The 17,564-nt window shown below is 43.1% G+C and overlaps 1 protein-coding gene across 1 annotated transcript in view; it reads right to left on the bottom strand.

Annotated features, from left to right (window-relative positions):
- Positions 1 to 1,025: 1,025 nt before the first annotated feature.
- The window catches only part of LOC137147603 (transmembrane protein 132B-like), a 198,251-nt gene continuing 181,712 nt past the window's right edge, over positions 1,026 to 17,564 (bottom strand). The window contains exon 6 of the mRNA XM_067539937.1: positions 1,026 to 1,140. Within this exon, the coding sequence (XP_067396038.1) occupies positions 1,072 to 1,140 (69 nt within the window). The 3' untranslated portion in view covers positions 1,026 to 1,071. The remainder of the gene's footprint in view (positions 1,141 to 17,564) is intronic.

Here is a 17,564-nt window from a genome sequence, read left to right as displayed (position 1 = left end):
AGAGAGAAAAGAATGTGCGTACTCCCAGAAAATAGGCATGAACCCTATCCATTACTTAGGGCAGAAAGAGGTTGGACCACTGGGGACTCCAGTCTATCAGCAGAAGTGTGGGAAGCTGACTGGTGCCGGTAGCCAGAGTCATTAGATGAGGCTATAATTGGCCTTAGTGCGCGCACGCACACACACGGTCTTTGAAATTAGTGAGGAAAGCAAATAGGTCTCTGGTCTAGAGTAGGTTAGGAAATGGGGGTTAGCTGTTAAGGGCAAACAGGACCAGCTCTTTGCAGGGCATGACCCTTCCATTGACTTAATGAGCAGTAGATTAGGTCCTCTGTAGAGGCCAGGACTTCCCTGCCTGGGATTTAGACCTCAGCATAGTATATAATAAAGATGCAGCTTGGTCAGCCATTTTACGCATTGTCATTCCAGTGACCCCTCTGCACAACAGGCTCTCTCGGGAAATTTCCAGGGCATCATACTTTGAGCTGTGCTATTGCAAGACTATCTTGGTTCCTGGTACATTGGCACTTCCAGTCCAAGAAGAGTGGATGCATGTGAAACCTTTATCGAGTTGTTCAAGCTCGTTCAAACCTCAAGTGAATGTAGTTCAAGTCTTGGGCTGGTTCTTATTTTATCCCAAACCGTTTGCCCAATGGTAATGAAAACACATGGATCTGGGCTCAGCATAGGAACCTCTGCATGTTCATTCATTTGCAATGGAAATCTCACTCCACTCTCGCTCCAGGAGTCTCTGCTTTTTTTCAGCTATACAGTAAGTCAGTCAGCATGCCTTCTGTTTGTCTTGTCACTATGATGGAGTACCTCTCCTGGGCTGACATCCTTCCCAGACAGCATGCTTGTCTACAGACAAACATCTTGATTGTTTTACAATGAGCTAGAAGATCGCTCACAGGCACAAAGTTTTAATACATTCTTATTTAGGGCTGCTTTCACTTAAGTATTTGATCCCTAAACTTTTACAGGTAAGCATTACCAACACTTGTTAGCTTTGGTAAATATCCATATGCTTCATATTCATCAACTGGTGTCCCAGAAGGGTTTCAGAGTTGTTTATCTGGTGAAACCCCAGCATCTGGAGCCAGCGCTTTCTTGCATCAATTCTAATTGCAAACACTGAATCTGTTCAGGAGAAACAGTGTTAATTGGGTGAAAAGAACACATATGTTGGAACTACAAGGTAAGGGTGGTTGCTTTCTTTTTTGTTTTTTTCCTTCTCTTTTGCACTTGAATTACTCAAGTAAATGGGGTTACGGGTTGACAGGATAATTATCATTGTTCTGAAAACTAAGAGGAGAAAGTATGCAGGCAGATGTAACATACTTCAGTTTCACTGAAATTCTTTATCAAATAACAGGTTTGGGTTTTTTTTAAATCTATGAACTGGAAAAATTTACTATTGGTCATTCATGGATCTAATGCCTGTGACTCAAATTTAAAATCCAAGGCTCCATGAAATAAAAAATAAATTACATGTTTGTTCATTCAATTTCATGTGTTGAATCATCTGCAGTTTCTCCAATGAAATTTTAAGTGGAGGGCAGAGGAAGAGACAGAGTTTTATAAAGAGTGCCTAATTAAAAATCCCATCACACATCAGTGGTAACTGCTGTAGCTAACTCACTCCCAGGGAACTGCAGGTCTCCTCAGGTTACTGCAGAATGCAGGCAAGCTACACATTTTCCATCTTTGCACAAAGATTGTATAGATGCTGCCTCACACCCTGGTGAAGATCTCGGGAGTATCTAAGAATTGGAGCCCTTGTAGGGACCCTTTCTGTCCGATTCCTCCTTACTGCATGGTGGAGCTATATGTGCTTCTAACAAAACCTTGATTTTTCAGTGAAAATGTTGACATAGTCTTAATCTTATTTATAACATGCTAATTCTGCGAATGGCTTTGTTTGCTCGGTCACCAGCTCTGTGATTACGTGCTGTGGAATGCAGGGGACCGTGAGAGGCCCAGATGGCACCGGAACCCCTGCATTGCTCCCAGGGGTAGATGGTGCTCCAGAGAGATGGAGCTCTGCCCCCCTACATTCTGTTCAACAGAAGGGCAGCGTGTTGCACCCATGAAGGGGGCTTTGGAGTGTGCACGCCCGTGGGAGGCCAAATGCATCTCCGTGACCACCCTATCCCTGGGGCAGGGCGGCCCCACACCTCCCCAAAGGTAACTTTGATTGGATACATAGTCTGTTGGCATGCTGCCTGAAATGTTCTTTGTGGAATGAGAGTAGTAATCATACTTTGCCTTTATATTATGCCTGTCAGCCGGGGATCTCAAACTGTGAAGCCCTGCAAGGCCCTCTCTCACTATCAAGGATAATTAGAATTAATATACAACTGGGTAAACTGAGACACACAGGACTACAATCTGCTCTTTGTTCCACTGATGTAGGAACTTCCATGACTTCCTGCTTCAGGGCATGACTTAGATCCTGCGTGGTAGCTCAGGCTGTGTTTAGCCTGTGTGAGAGACAGAACTACAAGGTGCTGCCTGTCTGCATTTGCTGGAACAACACACTCCCTTTCTATTCATGATGACTGAATCCTGTCTAACCTCTACACATAGGTTCATTAGAGTGCAGGAAGGAGAGAAAAGTGTGTCAGGAGCTCTCCGGGGGCGGGAGGGGGGGTAATGCAGCAGACTTACTTTATGAGAGGTGCGTACAGTTGCCCCAGCTAGCTAGCAAGTTGTCTGCAATCAGCAGCCAGCTCCAGATTTCAGTGTTTAGGGAATGTGTGCTGCTCCTTCCAAGAAGAACAGTTACATCATCCTCTTCCTGCATTGTACTAGCTTCCTCGGAGACATCCATCCCTGCTTTACAGAAGGATTTCTCTTGCAGCCAGCTTTGTTCCTGGAACCTGCTGTTCTACCTGCTTAACTCTGCCCCACCCCCCCACACCATGGTTGTATGGATCTGAGGGCAGGATTTAACTCCTTAAAAGTGCATGGTTTACACAAGGTCCCACAGTGAATTGGCAACAGAGCTAATAGAATCCAGCACTCATAAGTCCCACTACCCCTATTCTAATGACTAGATACACTCCTTCCCAGTCACAGGACATTCCTTAGATGAAACTTTCCCTTTGTCTTTACGTTTAGAATTAGGCGTCTAATGTTGTCTCGGAATTACATCTCTGGCACTAGAGCACATTCAACTAGTACAGTACTTGCCAAGAAAATTATAGTCTTTCATTACAACAGGGGTTTGCCTGATTAGGACAATATAATGAAGACCGCCTTTCTAAATTCGTCTTGGGTTGGTACCTCTGAGCAAGCATAACAACATCATAATCTACTAAATGAATAGAGAGCCAAGCAATAAAGTCTGCAGGCTTAGTGGAGTATTAAGAGTAATGCTTTAAACCAGGAGTGTCAGCCATGGCAATACGTTCTCAAATCGTGCCGCTGTGATGAAGGGGATATGCCATCACTGATCTAATTCATTGCTGGGAAAACTTTTTAATTCCCACAAATAGCTTTTAAATGCACTAGGGCACATTTTTATTCAGAAAACAAAATATTGGTCCTCTGCCTAGATTTCAGTGCTCACACTATATGTAAATTTGCCCTGCTAGCTTTTAGCCTGAGAAATACAAATAATTCATGGATTAGTTAGAAAAATAAAATGGAAAAGTTAAAAAGAAAATGCCGCCAACAAAACCTACATTCAAATAATATTCCACAGCAGCAAGTTCTTCAGTTAAATAGTTTGGTATTACATGAAGGCCCTTTACCTGACCCCACATCAGCTGGCCAAGGCTATTTCCGGGTAGTCTTGGCTGTCTCTTTCTATCACATTGCTCTGCAGTGTTGCCAGCTCTTTTAATTTTATCACAAGTCTCATGATATATGATGTTTGTCTTCAAGCCTCCAGCACTTGGAGTCACGTGATTATGTAAAAATCTCAGCATTTGTTTATAAAATTAAGTTTCTCTGGCGCAGAGAAAAGCTTGAAAACATGAACTCTAAAAGCGTAAAACTCAAAATGCAAATACAAACAACCTCCAAATTTGTTGTTTTAAAATATTTCATGATTTTTAAACCAATTTCATGGATTTTTGGAAGGGCATGACTGATGATTTTTGAATGCTTGAGGTTGGTAATATTGGCTCTATGTTGTTTTCACTTAACATATGCGCCATACAGGCCTGGCCGAAAGACAGCAATGTTACAGCAGTATTTGGGGCCTTAACCAAGGCACACTAGAGCTAATGTAAAGACTGCCCCTGACTTCAACAGAGCAGTATAGACGGTTAATCAAAAATGGAGCCCCCATAATCTAATATAGAAAGAAAGGGGATTGAGGGTTAACACAAACATATCTGGCTTGCCAATAAAATTTTAAAAAGACACCATAGTCTCCTGGGTGTTGGTGCTGCTGAGCTGTATTCCAGCAGGCAGCTATGCTCAGTAAATGCTTGGAGGATCATTCAAGAAACAAAGGGAAGGCCTTCAAAATGAATGTGCAAATGCACTAGAAAGAAAAATTAATCTTCAGTCTCTTATAAATCCAGCCAGCATGCCATCCAAGTGAATATGCTTTAGCTGCTTAATCGTATTAGAAAGCAGCTGAATGAAGGTATCAAATCTTTTCTAAGAACCTATTTCTCTCCCCTGTTGTGTCAAAGTGACACTACAATAAGAAACAATTATTTGCCTGTTGCTGTACATTAATAATTCGAAGACCCTGGTAAGGGATGCAGGGCTCAATTTTTGACTCATCATGTTAGGGACTTAATCTCGTCATAAAAATGCAAAACTGCTTCTGCGTCATAGTGGCAGCTGCATTTTATTAATACCAGCCGGCATATGTGAGGCCTGGATAGTGGCTGGTGCAGAGGGAGGTAGGGGGCGTCAGAGAGGAAGTCTTCCAGGAAAACCTTAGGAACTGCCAAGTTTGAGGCGAATGCTTAGGTGAAGTCTCTCCTGTTGTTTTTAATTTGATGTACAGTGCCAATAAGGCCAAAACCCAAGAGGGAACTCAGCAATAGCAACTCAGATAGTAACAACTTCCAGTTAATAGCAACATTTTGCTGGGAACCAATCCCATCCCGTTGCCTTCAGTGTCAACGGGATTTGGATATTGGCAAGTGCATGCCACTTATGAACAACATTTTTGGGAAGAACGGCCCCAGCTGCAGGCAGATTTGCAGGGCTGCAGCCAGAGTGTGCATGCCCCAGCACTTCCTTTTGCTGGCTGCAGCTTCACCAACCTGCCTTCCGCTTTATTGGCAACTGCTTGGTAATGGCAACTTTTTGCTGGCAACCAAGGAGTTGCTAATAATCGGGATTTACTGAGCAAGGTGAGAATGTCACAGCTGACATGCGCTTAGTGCTACAGTAACAAACAATTAGCTACAACAACAGTAAAAATGAATATGCTAAGTTGGACTTGCATGTAGCAATAATTAACCAAGTGGTTGGGGGGCCCCCTGATTGTATTTTTACTAGAGGCTACTATTTTTAAAGAGGCTGCTGTGATCTAATATGGCACTTTATATCCCCGGATAACAGGCCCCATTTTGTTTTACTGAACATCAGTAGCTCGCTACAGTTCTGTACTTCCATTGAAGGTGAGTGGAAAAAACTGCTTTTCCATAACAGTTTTAGCCCACCTGGCGAGCTTCTGGGGCCTGGCTAGCCAGCCAGGTGGACTGCCTCAGAGCTAGGGAACCCAGGGCTTTCCCATGCATGAGGACTTCCAAGGTTTTGGTTTTCATCCTGAACTGGAACAAAGCCAGATGTTGAAATACTGAAATCCTCCACAAAATAGAATAACCTTTCCCTGCTCAGCGGTACAGAAATCGTGGCCACAGTGAAGTCGGAGTTTTACATTAACTGAGCAAAGTTCCTATTAAGTTCCAGTCTGATGAATATGCCACAATCAAAAAAATTTAAGCATGGTAAAGCAGAAAATATATATTTCTTTATTTCTTAAAGTTAAACTGATTTATTTACTAGCAAAATAAAATAATACGGAACAAAACATTATTTTAAAAAAACCCTTGAAGCAACAGAAATTATGGAAATCTTATTAAATTGATAAGCGTTTTTTATCAGGAAATGTAGTTGTCCGTTTTCTAACTAAAGGACCTAAAGGAACCTCTGCCAGGATATTCAGACTTTGCAGAAAATACATTGAATCACTGATTTAAACCAATGTGAAAAATGAATGGGGAAAATAGGAACTGTCACTTTCCTTGCTCTGTTTTATTTCTTTTTTTTTTTTTCTATCTTTGCAATGATGCCATATATATAATATAAATATATTTCATAGACCCCATTCCACAGATCTGGCCTTTTAAAATTGTTCATGGTCAGAAGGGCATTTCCTGAATACCACTGAGTTCCTGTTCAAAAACATACTCCCTCCTCGTGCAGGTTAAGAGGAATTTTGAAGGGCCTTTTTATAGGGTGAAGCGTTGGTCTGGTGGGTAAAACACTAGCCAGTATTCAAAATGGGGATTCAGTTCCTGTGTCTGCTACTAACTTTCTGTGTGACATGGGCAAGTCACCCAGTCATTCTGTGTCTCAGTTCCCCATCTGTAAAACACCAGTACAATAATGTTGGGAGGATAAAATTCATTCAGAATTGTGAGGCATTCCCATGCTATGGTCATTAGAGTTGTGTAAGTACCCAGACAGAAGGCTGCAAAGGTATCTATTCTTGTTACACTTTCATTATTATTTAGTTGTTAAATAAAATGCATAAATAGGTAGACATTGTAGACAAAAGGGGAATATTGATACTGTCAGGGAAGGAAGCAATGGCCTATTAAAGCTGGATCTATGCTAAAGAATCCTAGGAAGGGAAGCAGAAAATGAAATAAACAAGCCAGCCTAGTAACTGGTGCTAAAACAGAGCATGTGGAATGGGCAAACCAAGATAGTCATTCCAGATGCCAGTTATTCCAAGCACATATCCAGAAATTACTTCCACACAAAATCACAGGTGTTCATTTTATTCATTCATGGAGGAGGAATTATTGTAGCTTACTAGAACCCGAAGGGCGGTGGCCCATATTTAATACATGTTGTGGGTTTCCTTTTCCAGTTCACCTATACCATGCCTTTTGCCACTACTACTGCTCTCAGAGCCACTTCCTCTCTCAGTTACACAGATCAGGTAAAGCTGGTATAATTTAATACTGGGATTGCTATAGCCTTGTCCAGTACTGACTCCGTTCACTTCAGAATGCTATCCCCAGTAGTGAGCTATCATATGACAGTCTCTCTGTTATGCTTTCATAGTCATTTGGAACATTAGTTAACAGCTGTGCGGCCTCTCGGATGATTTTACCATTTTCTCCTTTAAGACGCGCGCTTGCTCTCTGCTTCACTGATCTTGAAGTTGTTTTCTCAATATTGCTTCTCAGCTGCTATCTTCATTTCCCATTTCATCTGGAAATGTTCAAACATCTTCTTTTATTGACCTCTTGCTTCTGTGGCAATGGAGAACATACTGAAGTTTTGTTTAGCATTTCTGGCAATGTCTTCTACTCCAGAATCTCCCATTGCATTTCTGCTGGTTGCCTTTGTCTCTGATAGATTCACTATTCTTCCTTTTCACTACCTGTGTTCTTGTAAACTCTAAATATGCTTATTCCTTTGTCCGTCTTCCCTGCCTCCAAAAGTACTTACTGGAGTTAGGTGTCCAAATCCTATTGAAATTCACTTGGAGTTCAGGTGTTTGGGCATTGCTCAGCTGGGCATTGCAAAGCCTATGTAACTTAGATAGCTAAGTCCCATTTTCAAAACTGACTTAGGTGCTAGATTCATAAAGGAGCTTGGGTGCCTAGTTGTCTCTTTGGGTGCCTAAGTCCAACATTTAGGCACCAATGATGGTCACACAACCATCACTCAGTTGCCAGATAACCCTGTAGGGCCCTAACGTTCCCTACATTTCTGCCAGTAGGTGGAGCAATGCCTAAATTCCTTGAAAAAACCCTTGGCCTAGCTGCCTTACACCCCTCTGAAAATCCCAGCCTAACTCCACTAGGGAGTTGAGTTGTCCCTGGCAGGTCCAATTTTTACCCTAAGCTTTGCTGCACCATGCTAACAATGCCAAGGAGTTAACCATTCCCAGGGCCAAATTTTCACGCTACATCATTTCTGTATTGTGTGAAAAGATAAAAGTTGGTGCTATGTATACTGACTCTAAACTGGTCCACTTCTGTCCAACAGAAAATCCTTAGGCCTTGTTTACATCTGTTCCAAATGTCCACGCTGTCCTGGCATGTCTCCAAGTAACTTTTAAAATTGATTTCTGCAACTGATAGGCTGAAATAAGAATGTTTGGTCAGGAAATAATCAGGCTTGGGGAAAGTTCAAATTCAAATCCTTTGTGCCTTGAGTCCATTTCCATTTGCTGTCTAGCAAGTGCTCAGCCAAGGCATCGTGGAACATGTAGATCTACCGATCAAATCTCTCTCCAAGGCAGTTGGAGTAATAGGAGTTGGAACTAAGGGTGTGGGGGAGATGTGGTAGCACCCCCTGACTTAAAGCGGTTTCCATCATATACAAGGTTTACAGTTTGGTTCAATGGTTCTCACCACCCTCACTATAAAAATTGGTCCAGCCCTCCTGGTTGGAATACAGCACATGCAGTTAGCTACGGGAGCCCTGAGACAATAGAGCAACTGTACTGCCATAGAGTAGCATGAGCAAGACGATTCCTTTTCCATCACAATTCCCATGTAACACCTTTTGCTGCATGTGTGTTTGGAAACATAAGAGCTTTCCCTACTGGATGGCATACAAGGTTCTACCAGCGCCTTTTAATATTTTCATCTCAGTGAATAAGCTGTGGATTCTGATTCCATCCCTTCTCTCAGGAGTTGGAAATATTGCTATACTATTTTTAGATTACCACTTCTATTTCAATATTATTTTAAAATATTATCATCATAGCTTGCTTCAGACTTAGATCCTTAGTAATTTCCAGTTATTCCTCCTCTCTTGATTAAGATTTTTAACATACGAGCTGCTTCCATTTTGAGGGAGGTGGTCTCTTTATCCCTCTTTTATTTCTGGTTTAAATTAGGAAGTAGTTAAAAAATGAAAATGTTCACAATCCTCCCCCCATTTTTGATAAGAACGTTGAACTGCAGGACATTGCTATCCCGCTGTAGTAGAACTTCAGAGCTCCCAGTCCTGACAATGATGACATATCGTGCTGGGGTGCACTACTGCAATCTCTTTGCTAGTTTGGGGCCTTCCTTTATTACTTTCTGCTGCAATAGCCATCCTTCTTCCTTAGGACAGGGGCTCTCAACCTTTTCAATACTGGCACCCAAACCTCCTCCTATCTTGCTGGGGGATGCCCTTTCCATTTAGCAATATGGGTTGTTGTGACCCCTTGACACCTGTTTGCGTGCACCCCCCCAACGCACATACACACACACACCTCTCCATAGCTTATGATGCCCAGGTGATGCCCTCTACCTTTGGATATATTGTAGATCTACTATGCCCTAGAAAGTGTTGCTGTCATTAACAAAACCCAAACCATTCTTTTTGCCACAATACCTACAGCTAAATAGTGTGTTCCCCCAAGTCTTATGCTCACCATAAGTTTTATTTCCTATGTGCTACAAGTGTTAATACAAGTGACAAACGGTGGATGGCTTCTATTGCTACCATAACATGGAGCGTAAATGTAAATACACCAAACCTTCACAAAGAGGGAGACTAAAGGCATTGATTTTTGTTTGTGCATTGTCTATATTCACTCACTTCTCACCTTTTAATAACATGCCACGTTCCTGAAGTAGGTATCTCTGCAGTCAGCTTGTGGCTACTACGGCCATTAGATTCTGTTTACTGAAATAACTCTATTAAAGACTCATGTTTAATGCAGGCCAGAGATGTAGTTCTATTGATTTAACTTGAAAGAGCACCTTTTTTCATGGTTGTAAGATGTTTGCTTTTCTACCCCGCTCCCCCCCCCCCCCCTTTTTTTTTGGTGTGTCTAACATGACTTATCACAACCTACAGTGCTACAGAGGCTAAGTCACCATTTTTTCAATGAACTCATGTTCGATGCAGGGCACGAGTGCAGTCTTATCGACTCTACATGAAGGATACCTCCTTTCACAGTTGGAGGCCTTCTCGTGTAGAAATATTCTTCCTGGTCTCTCTTTAAGACATTTCATTTCTAGCCAGGCACTGGGATGCAAGGGGATTAGCCTGCTAAGATTTTATTCAAAATAGAATAAAAACACCACATCATAATAGTTTTTCTAGTTAGAACTTTTGGTCCCACTACTGCTTTTAGAACACAGTTTCTCAACCTGCGGCACACGTACCCCTGAGGATACACGACACACAGACGGGGTACCCGGGGAAAAACAGAGTGAAGGGGAGGCAGCCAGCAGCTGCCGACTTCTGGGGAAGCTGGGCGGCAGCAGCCTGCTCCCCACCCAATCACAGCTCCCAGCTAGGAGTCGGTGGCAGCCGTCACAGTGCGGGAAAGCCAGGCTGCAGCCGCCCGGTCACAGCTCCCAACTGGGAGGCAGACGGCAGCCGCTAGCTTCTGGGGGAAGTGGGCAGCAGCCCCCCGCTTCCTGCCGGGTTCCAGTTCCCAAATGGGAGCCCAGTGGCAGCCTCCTGCGTCTCGCGAGCTGGGCTTGCAGCTGGGTGGCAGCCACCCGCGCCGCAGCTCCAAGCCAAGGGACAGCCTCCAGTGCCCCGGCTTGAAGACGGGCAGCAGCTGTCTGCCCACATCTCTGGGTCCCAGCCAACGTGGAAGCCTCCTCCGCCCCAGCTCAGATTGGGTGGCAGTCGCCCACCTCCCGGGCTGGCAGCCAGGCAGCAGCCTCCCTACTTGGCTCAGAAAACTATGACAGCCCCAGATTTCACCAGTTACCCTCTTTTCCTGTCTCTCTCTCTCGCCCTCCTTCCCTGTCTCTCTCTCTCACTCCTTCCTCCTCTTAAATCTATGGCAAAAAATTTGGTGCGGCACTTTATATTCCCCAGCATTGGCATGCTGCTCAAAGCCTCCTAGCTTTGGCCAACATCACCTCTAGCCCAGATACATACTTGAGTTGTGTACCCCTGGTGTAACGGTGGTAACCCTACCCCCACTAGATCTGACATCTGTTATATCACGGCCTTATATACTCAGCACCTCTTCCACCATATGGCTCACATTAGTCTGTAAATATAAAATCCCGTGGAAAATTGAGTGTTGGGTACTTATTAAAATTTTCAGAAGTTAGGGGGTACTTGCTACTTAAAAGGTTGAGAAACACTGCTCTAGAACACGTGAATTCTTGGAAATGTTTCCACAGTTTTGTTATACATTGGGGCTTAGATCCTACCTTCTCTGTGGCATAAATACAGCCTGAAAGGCATAGAACCAGTGTCTGCAGGAGCCCTATCCACAGCAGTAAAGGAAACAGCTCAGGGGTTCATGAGTTGCAAAGGCATGGTAAGTTCATCTGCAAGTATGCAGTTCCTCTGGCCATCCTTTTCCTTCCATTTGGCACACTGATGCAGAGGCTACAGTAGTGTCCATGGACTGCAGTAGCAACTAAGACGCAGGGAAAGATCCTGTTCTCTGCAAATATTCCTGTGGCAAACCTGTTGATTTAGACTTTATGCAGGGTGGAGGATTTGGGCCTCACCTTCTACATCCTGCATATTTCTGATGACATTTCTTTCCCGTACATACTTCTTTAGCATTTTTTACCTTGAACCTATTCCTCTCCTTTTGAAGTACTTAGTACCTTTTTAGGTATCTCAAAGTGTTCCCTGAGATCATTGAAGCACTTTCTGGACTCAGTGCTGATTGATAGAGAAATCATTCTGAAGACAGCTGGGGGAGAGGATCTTAAAAGCTCTCTACAAAATTCTTCAGGGTCTCTGCAGGTCATAGGAGTGGAAGAGACTGCCTGGGTCATTGAGTCCAGGCAGGGCCCAGGCATAAATTTTTTAGGCCCAGTACAAATTTGTAACACGGGCCCCTCCTCCCACACACATACCACAATTCCTTATCCCCTACATATGATCTCATGAGCCATGAAAAACGTTTGAATCCTAAAATTACTGTTACATATTCTACATCTCTGAAAAATGCCCCCCTTGCTATTTTTGTTTAACATAACACCCAGCCTGAGAGTCCTACAAGTTTGCTGACTATTTTGTAACTTTTTGGTCATTATAAAGGTATTATATCTTGTCAATGTCTTGATTTATTTATTCTAATGGACCAATGTGACTGCAAACAATTAGGCCAATTAACTTTATTTTTCTGGCCTTTTTCATTGCAAAATCATGAATTAGCCCCCCAAGGTCAATTTCTCTTGCAAGTTCACACTCAATAGACAAGATAACTAGGTGGCTTAACCATTCTTGCCCCATTGTAGAACGCCTGCAGTTTTTGATGAGTGCTAGCTTGCTGAAACTTCTTTCAGCTTCTGCCACAGTCACTGGCAGTGTGCAAAAAATCCATCAGGCTATGCACACTTCACTGAAAATTAGTTGCTGTTATTAAATGAGATTTACAAAAAACAAGATAAATGGGGGTAGTTCATATTCTTTTCCAAAAGTAAACGAAGATTTTTTTCAGGTGCAACATTTCACAAGGAAAATTCTCGGAAAGATCTGTAGGATACTTGTGAAGTAGTCATTTAGAAGCTTCTTCCAGTATCCCAGGCTCTAGTGTCATCTATTTTAGGACTGAACGGAATGTCAAACAAATGTTATTGGTTGTTTTGAATTTGTGCGCTAATTTGCAGATGACATTGTCCAAAGTTGCATCAAAAACATTCCTTCTGAATAAAGACTCGGGTTCATTTTCAGAGATGGTAGAAGATGATTCCTCAGGCTCAGATGTCTCATCATGAAATCTTTTCTGTTTCATTCCTCTCTTCTTTGGCAATTGTGCCAAAATTCCCATGCCTTCTGCTACAAGACATGCGTCCTGTAGAATTTTGGGCTACTGATCTCTAAGTTGTTTTATTTCTTCAATAATATCAGCAATGAGAGCTACCCCTGATTCAAGAGAGATTCCTCTGGCTTGTAAAATCTTGTTTAGATCCCCAATGCTTGAAAGAACTTTGTACCAGAAGCTAGCCATCAAAAGACATAAAAATGAGCTGAGGTACCTTTTCAGTGCTTCTACTTGTGATTGAGCTTCCTGTGTCAAGTTTAATTCAAGAGTACATTCCAGTGCATCCAGAATACCTGGAAGATGCTTTGTGAGTGGACGGACAGCATCAGCATATGCACTCCAGCATGTGTCTGAGAGTGGAGCGAGCAGTGTATCCTATCTGTTATAATCTTCCACCTCACTGGGCTAGTCCTTTAGCTTCTTTTAGTTCCCTTTCTTTTACCTCCATACATTTCTGGCTGCCTGATTTGTATTTATAGCCACCACCAGACATGGCAGTATGGGGTGTGTGTGTGTGACTGTGAGTGAATTAGACACTTTGCCCCTCCCACCAGCTCTCCCTCTCTCCTGCCTATGCACAAGGAACTCTGGGGCTGGTCGTTCTTGATCTTGATATGACAGACCATGTCACAGAGAGGAGCATGTATCTCTCTGTCTCAGTCTCAAACTACAAGCCCTAGTTTAACTGCACAAGCACACACTCTCTAGTCTAGAGAAGGGCCTGGGCTGGGCCAGCAGGCCCAGCTATTCACTGTTCAGAACATTGCTTGAACACTGCTTCTGATCGGCGTCAGCAAATCTCACACAATCTGGACAACAGATACATAGATACAGGGAAATAAGTTTCTATAAATATCCTCAGGCATGATCTATAATTTAGCCTCAATTTTTTCCTCATGGTAATGGGGGTTGCAGCCTGGGCCAGACCCCCCCAAGGCCTTTAAAGTGTACCCTTTTTCCCCTCCATGTGGGGACCCTGAGTCCAGGCTCCTGCTATCGCAGTGAGCCCTAACATATAATCCCATTAATAAATTTATCAAGCTCCATCTTAAAATTAGTTAGGTTGTTTGCCCCCATTACTCCCACTGGAAGGCTGTTCCAGAACCTCACTCCTCTGGTGATCAGAAAACTTCTAATTTCCAGCCTACATTTATGCAATGCAAGTTGATAACCATTCATTCTTGTGCCAACATTGTCATTTAGTTCAAATAGCTCTTCTGCCTCCTTTGTATTTCCCTCCCTCCACCACACCCCTGAGTGTTTATAAAGAGCGATTATCCTCTTTCAGCCTTCATGTTGCTAGGCTAAACAACCCAAGCTCGTTTAGTTGCCTTTCATAAGATAGGCCCCCCATTTACCTGATCATCCTAGTAGCTCTTCTCTGCACCTGTTCCAATTGGAATTCATCTTTCATGAACAGGCATGACCAAAATAATTGGATCCTGTCCCAGCCCAACCACAAACCACAACCACACACACGACTTCAGTGAAATTGTCAGAAAGGATTCATGTTCCTTTTCAAGATCCTGTGTGTAACATTCACACAGTCTGAGACCGGAGGCTTTCTATTGCAAGAATTCAGTAGCTCAAAGCTGGCAATAATACATTTTTTTTCTCAGTAAAATTATTTACACTGAACAAGAATATCAATAATAACATAAGGCGATTAAATAAGTCCCACTGTTCAGTTTTCAGAAGAACAGAAGGACTTAGCAAATGGCTGTCTATTAGACTTTTACACAACGGTACTCAACAACAACAACAATAAAAAAAAAAAGGCTGTAACCCAAATATTTATCATTACAGGGTATCCACTAAAAAAGCTTGAAAACATTTATACAGCATCAGCTTTTGATTTATTAAAAACAATGTAAAAGAATAATGTTCTGGTGACTACTCCAGCATGGCCATTCTTACCTCTGTATTGTCTAAAAATGTAGGGTTAGATTGGTCCCACCCGCTGTGTGGATGGAGAGCAGGCTGGGCACAGTCAGTGCCGGCTATCCCCTAGCCCTCAGACCTACATAATGCCAGACTCCACAGGGAGAGTAGGGCCATGGTCTCACACCTGAATCCACCAGCTGAGCTAGCCCCAGGTGGGATGCCTGGTGTGGACACAAAACACATCCTGTTAAACAGTGTCAGATGCTCATGTTCCCACTCCCCTGTGCTCCTGGAGACAGTGTGCTAAATTCACATAACCCACTTTGTGCTCGTTATGCTAATACAAAGATGTCCGCCACAGCTGCAGATAGCCCCCAGGGAATACTCTTGGCACACGTGGCCTCTGTAGAAGTGGCAGAATGTAGTGAACAGGAATAGAGTAGTATTCCTTTAAAGAGTGTGTAAGTCCTCTAGTGGCACTAACACGGTGTTCTACGTTTTAGAGGCTGTCAGAATAGCAGTGCATATGTGGCAAGGCCATGCATGTTTGTGTATGCCCAGAAAACATGGTTATTTGGGACCCTCCTGGGTGGTTTCTGCATAATGGTATTTTATTGTATAAAGAGCAAAACAGACAACACCCAGCCATCTCTGCCCCCCTCCCTCCCTGAAGGAGGCTCTCCCACAGGGTGTATTGTGGGATGTGCCAGAGATACGAGCGCCCATTGCAGTCGAGGTGCAACTTTGAGCATCCTATAGCTTTCTCCAGGGCAAAACCAGCCCAGCATCCCCAGAATAGGGCAGGTGCAAGCCACCGCCTCCCTGTTCCTGCTTCAAACACCAGAGCAATGATGAATCAGAGCCACTGTGCCCAGCTGAGGGGCTCTGCTCCGGTAATCCTTCCTTAGTCTCTTAGTAAACAGCATGCCTGCTATCTGTAATGTGTAAAACGAAGCATTATTACAAACATGGGAATGAATCATTTATCCCCAGGAAGGCTTTTCTCATTCTCTCTGAGATTGGTCCCTTTGTAGCTTGGGAAACCTTCAAGACTGTCTGGTGTATAACAGGGACTCTTTAACGAACTCTTCAGTGATATGGCTGTACCGTGCCATTCCCACTTATTAAAAACCTTTGATTCACAGAAGGCAGGAATAAAAAGTGCAGCAAGGCATTCTGCAGTGACAACGTGTACTTTTGAAAGTCCCACCTGAAATAAACAGTCCACCAGCAAAGAGCCACTTGTCGCCCCGTATGCTCTTAATAACCGAATGCTGGATATCTTTTCTGCGATACTTTTTTGCAGTTTCAAGAAGGAAACCATTTGAAGAGATCACCTTGGTGCACTGGTTTGGGGATTTGACAGAATCAAAGGTTACATTTCTCTCTCTGGTGCTGTAGGTATATTGTATTCCTTTGCACCAGGTGGTGTGATCAGCTGGCCATATAGCATTTGGGTCTGAAAAACATGCCATCATATTCCAGAAGACCGAGGGCATAAAATGTCACCTAGAATGACAAACTGCAAGCGCCGGAGGCTCATGCTGTTAAAAAAATGGCTTGGAAAATTATTTACTTTCTGGACCTCAATGGAAAGATGTGAACTAAGGAAAACAATAGGAAGAGCATACATTAACTTCATCCTGACCGGGGTAATGGGAAGGGCAAGAAATCTAAATAAGTACTGTGTGTCTTTCGATTTTCTTTTCATCTTTCAAGTGAAAACATAGGTGATAGACCCATAGTGACGGGGGGCAAATTAAATCCAAACAGTATTTTCAGAAGGACCAATTGGACAGAGCAAATAAATAATGCATATGAATAGGTACTATCGTTTCCTGCTAGCAGCTTATCCCATTTGACAACATAGCTAGAGCAGAAAACTCCTCACTTGCTGTCAGTCCTGCTGGGTAATCTGCATTCTCTATTCCCTGGCTAATGTCATTCTCTTCCTCACTGCTGAGCTGCGCTGGATATTTGTACTAGTAACTAAATAAAGGATTACCTTTCAGAGTGTCCATAGCGTGGTAAGTGTTGTCTAGCATTGTCTTCTTCAATTGTAATCTCTTCAGGGCTAAGACTGTGTCTAACTATGTTCTATGTGGGGATGGGAGGGGAATCTAAACTCATTGCCACCCTTCTGCCAATAATATCACTGTACAATTCAAATAAATACCTAGATCCTCTTCATTAACATGTACACTCATTTTACAACCCCTATTTGATACTTGTGATGGCCTATGCATCTCTGCTCATTACTTTCCCATTTATGACACTAATTCCCTTTTCTTTGGCTCACTGCCGATTTCTGATTTGGACTTGCATTAATGGGTCTGGTTTCTTTGCAGTGGTCCAGTATGCAGCAGGACTATGGCATTCAACTTGTAATATAAGGACAGAACTGTCACCCTTTGCCCCCACTTGACTCATGCAGCACCCTCTAGCAGGAACAGAGCTGAACTTCCGCTGAAAATCTCACCAGCAGAACGTGACCTGAAGAAGCGCTCTGCGTAAGCTCAAAATCTTATCTCTTGCACCAAGAGAAGTTGGTCCAATAAAATATATCACCCCACTCACCTTGTCTTTCAAGTAACTTGGGGCCAACCCGGCTACAACACTGCATATACCAGCCAAGTAACGTTTAGTGGTCGGCTGTATCCTATTTAAAGACAAGTTTTACACAGTTTGAGGCTCTTATCTTGCAAAGCTTTCTACAATAGTAATCTTTACTTATACAGGGTAAATGGGACTGTTTGCATGA

Source organism: Emydura macquarii, unplaced genomic scaffold (genome assembly GCF_026122565.2).
Source record: "Emydura macquarii macquarii isolate MOO-44397 ecotype Brisbane River unplaced genomic scaffold, CSIRO-AGI_Emac_v2 contig_554, whole genome shotgun sequence".
Lineage (NCBI taxonomy): Eukaryota > Metazoa > Chordata > Testudines > Chelidae > Emydura > Emydura macquarii.
Note: the sequence above shows the minus strand (reverse complement) of the source record. Positions and strands in the feature narration are given on the sequence as shown.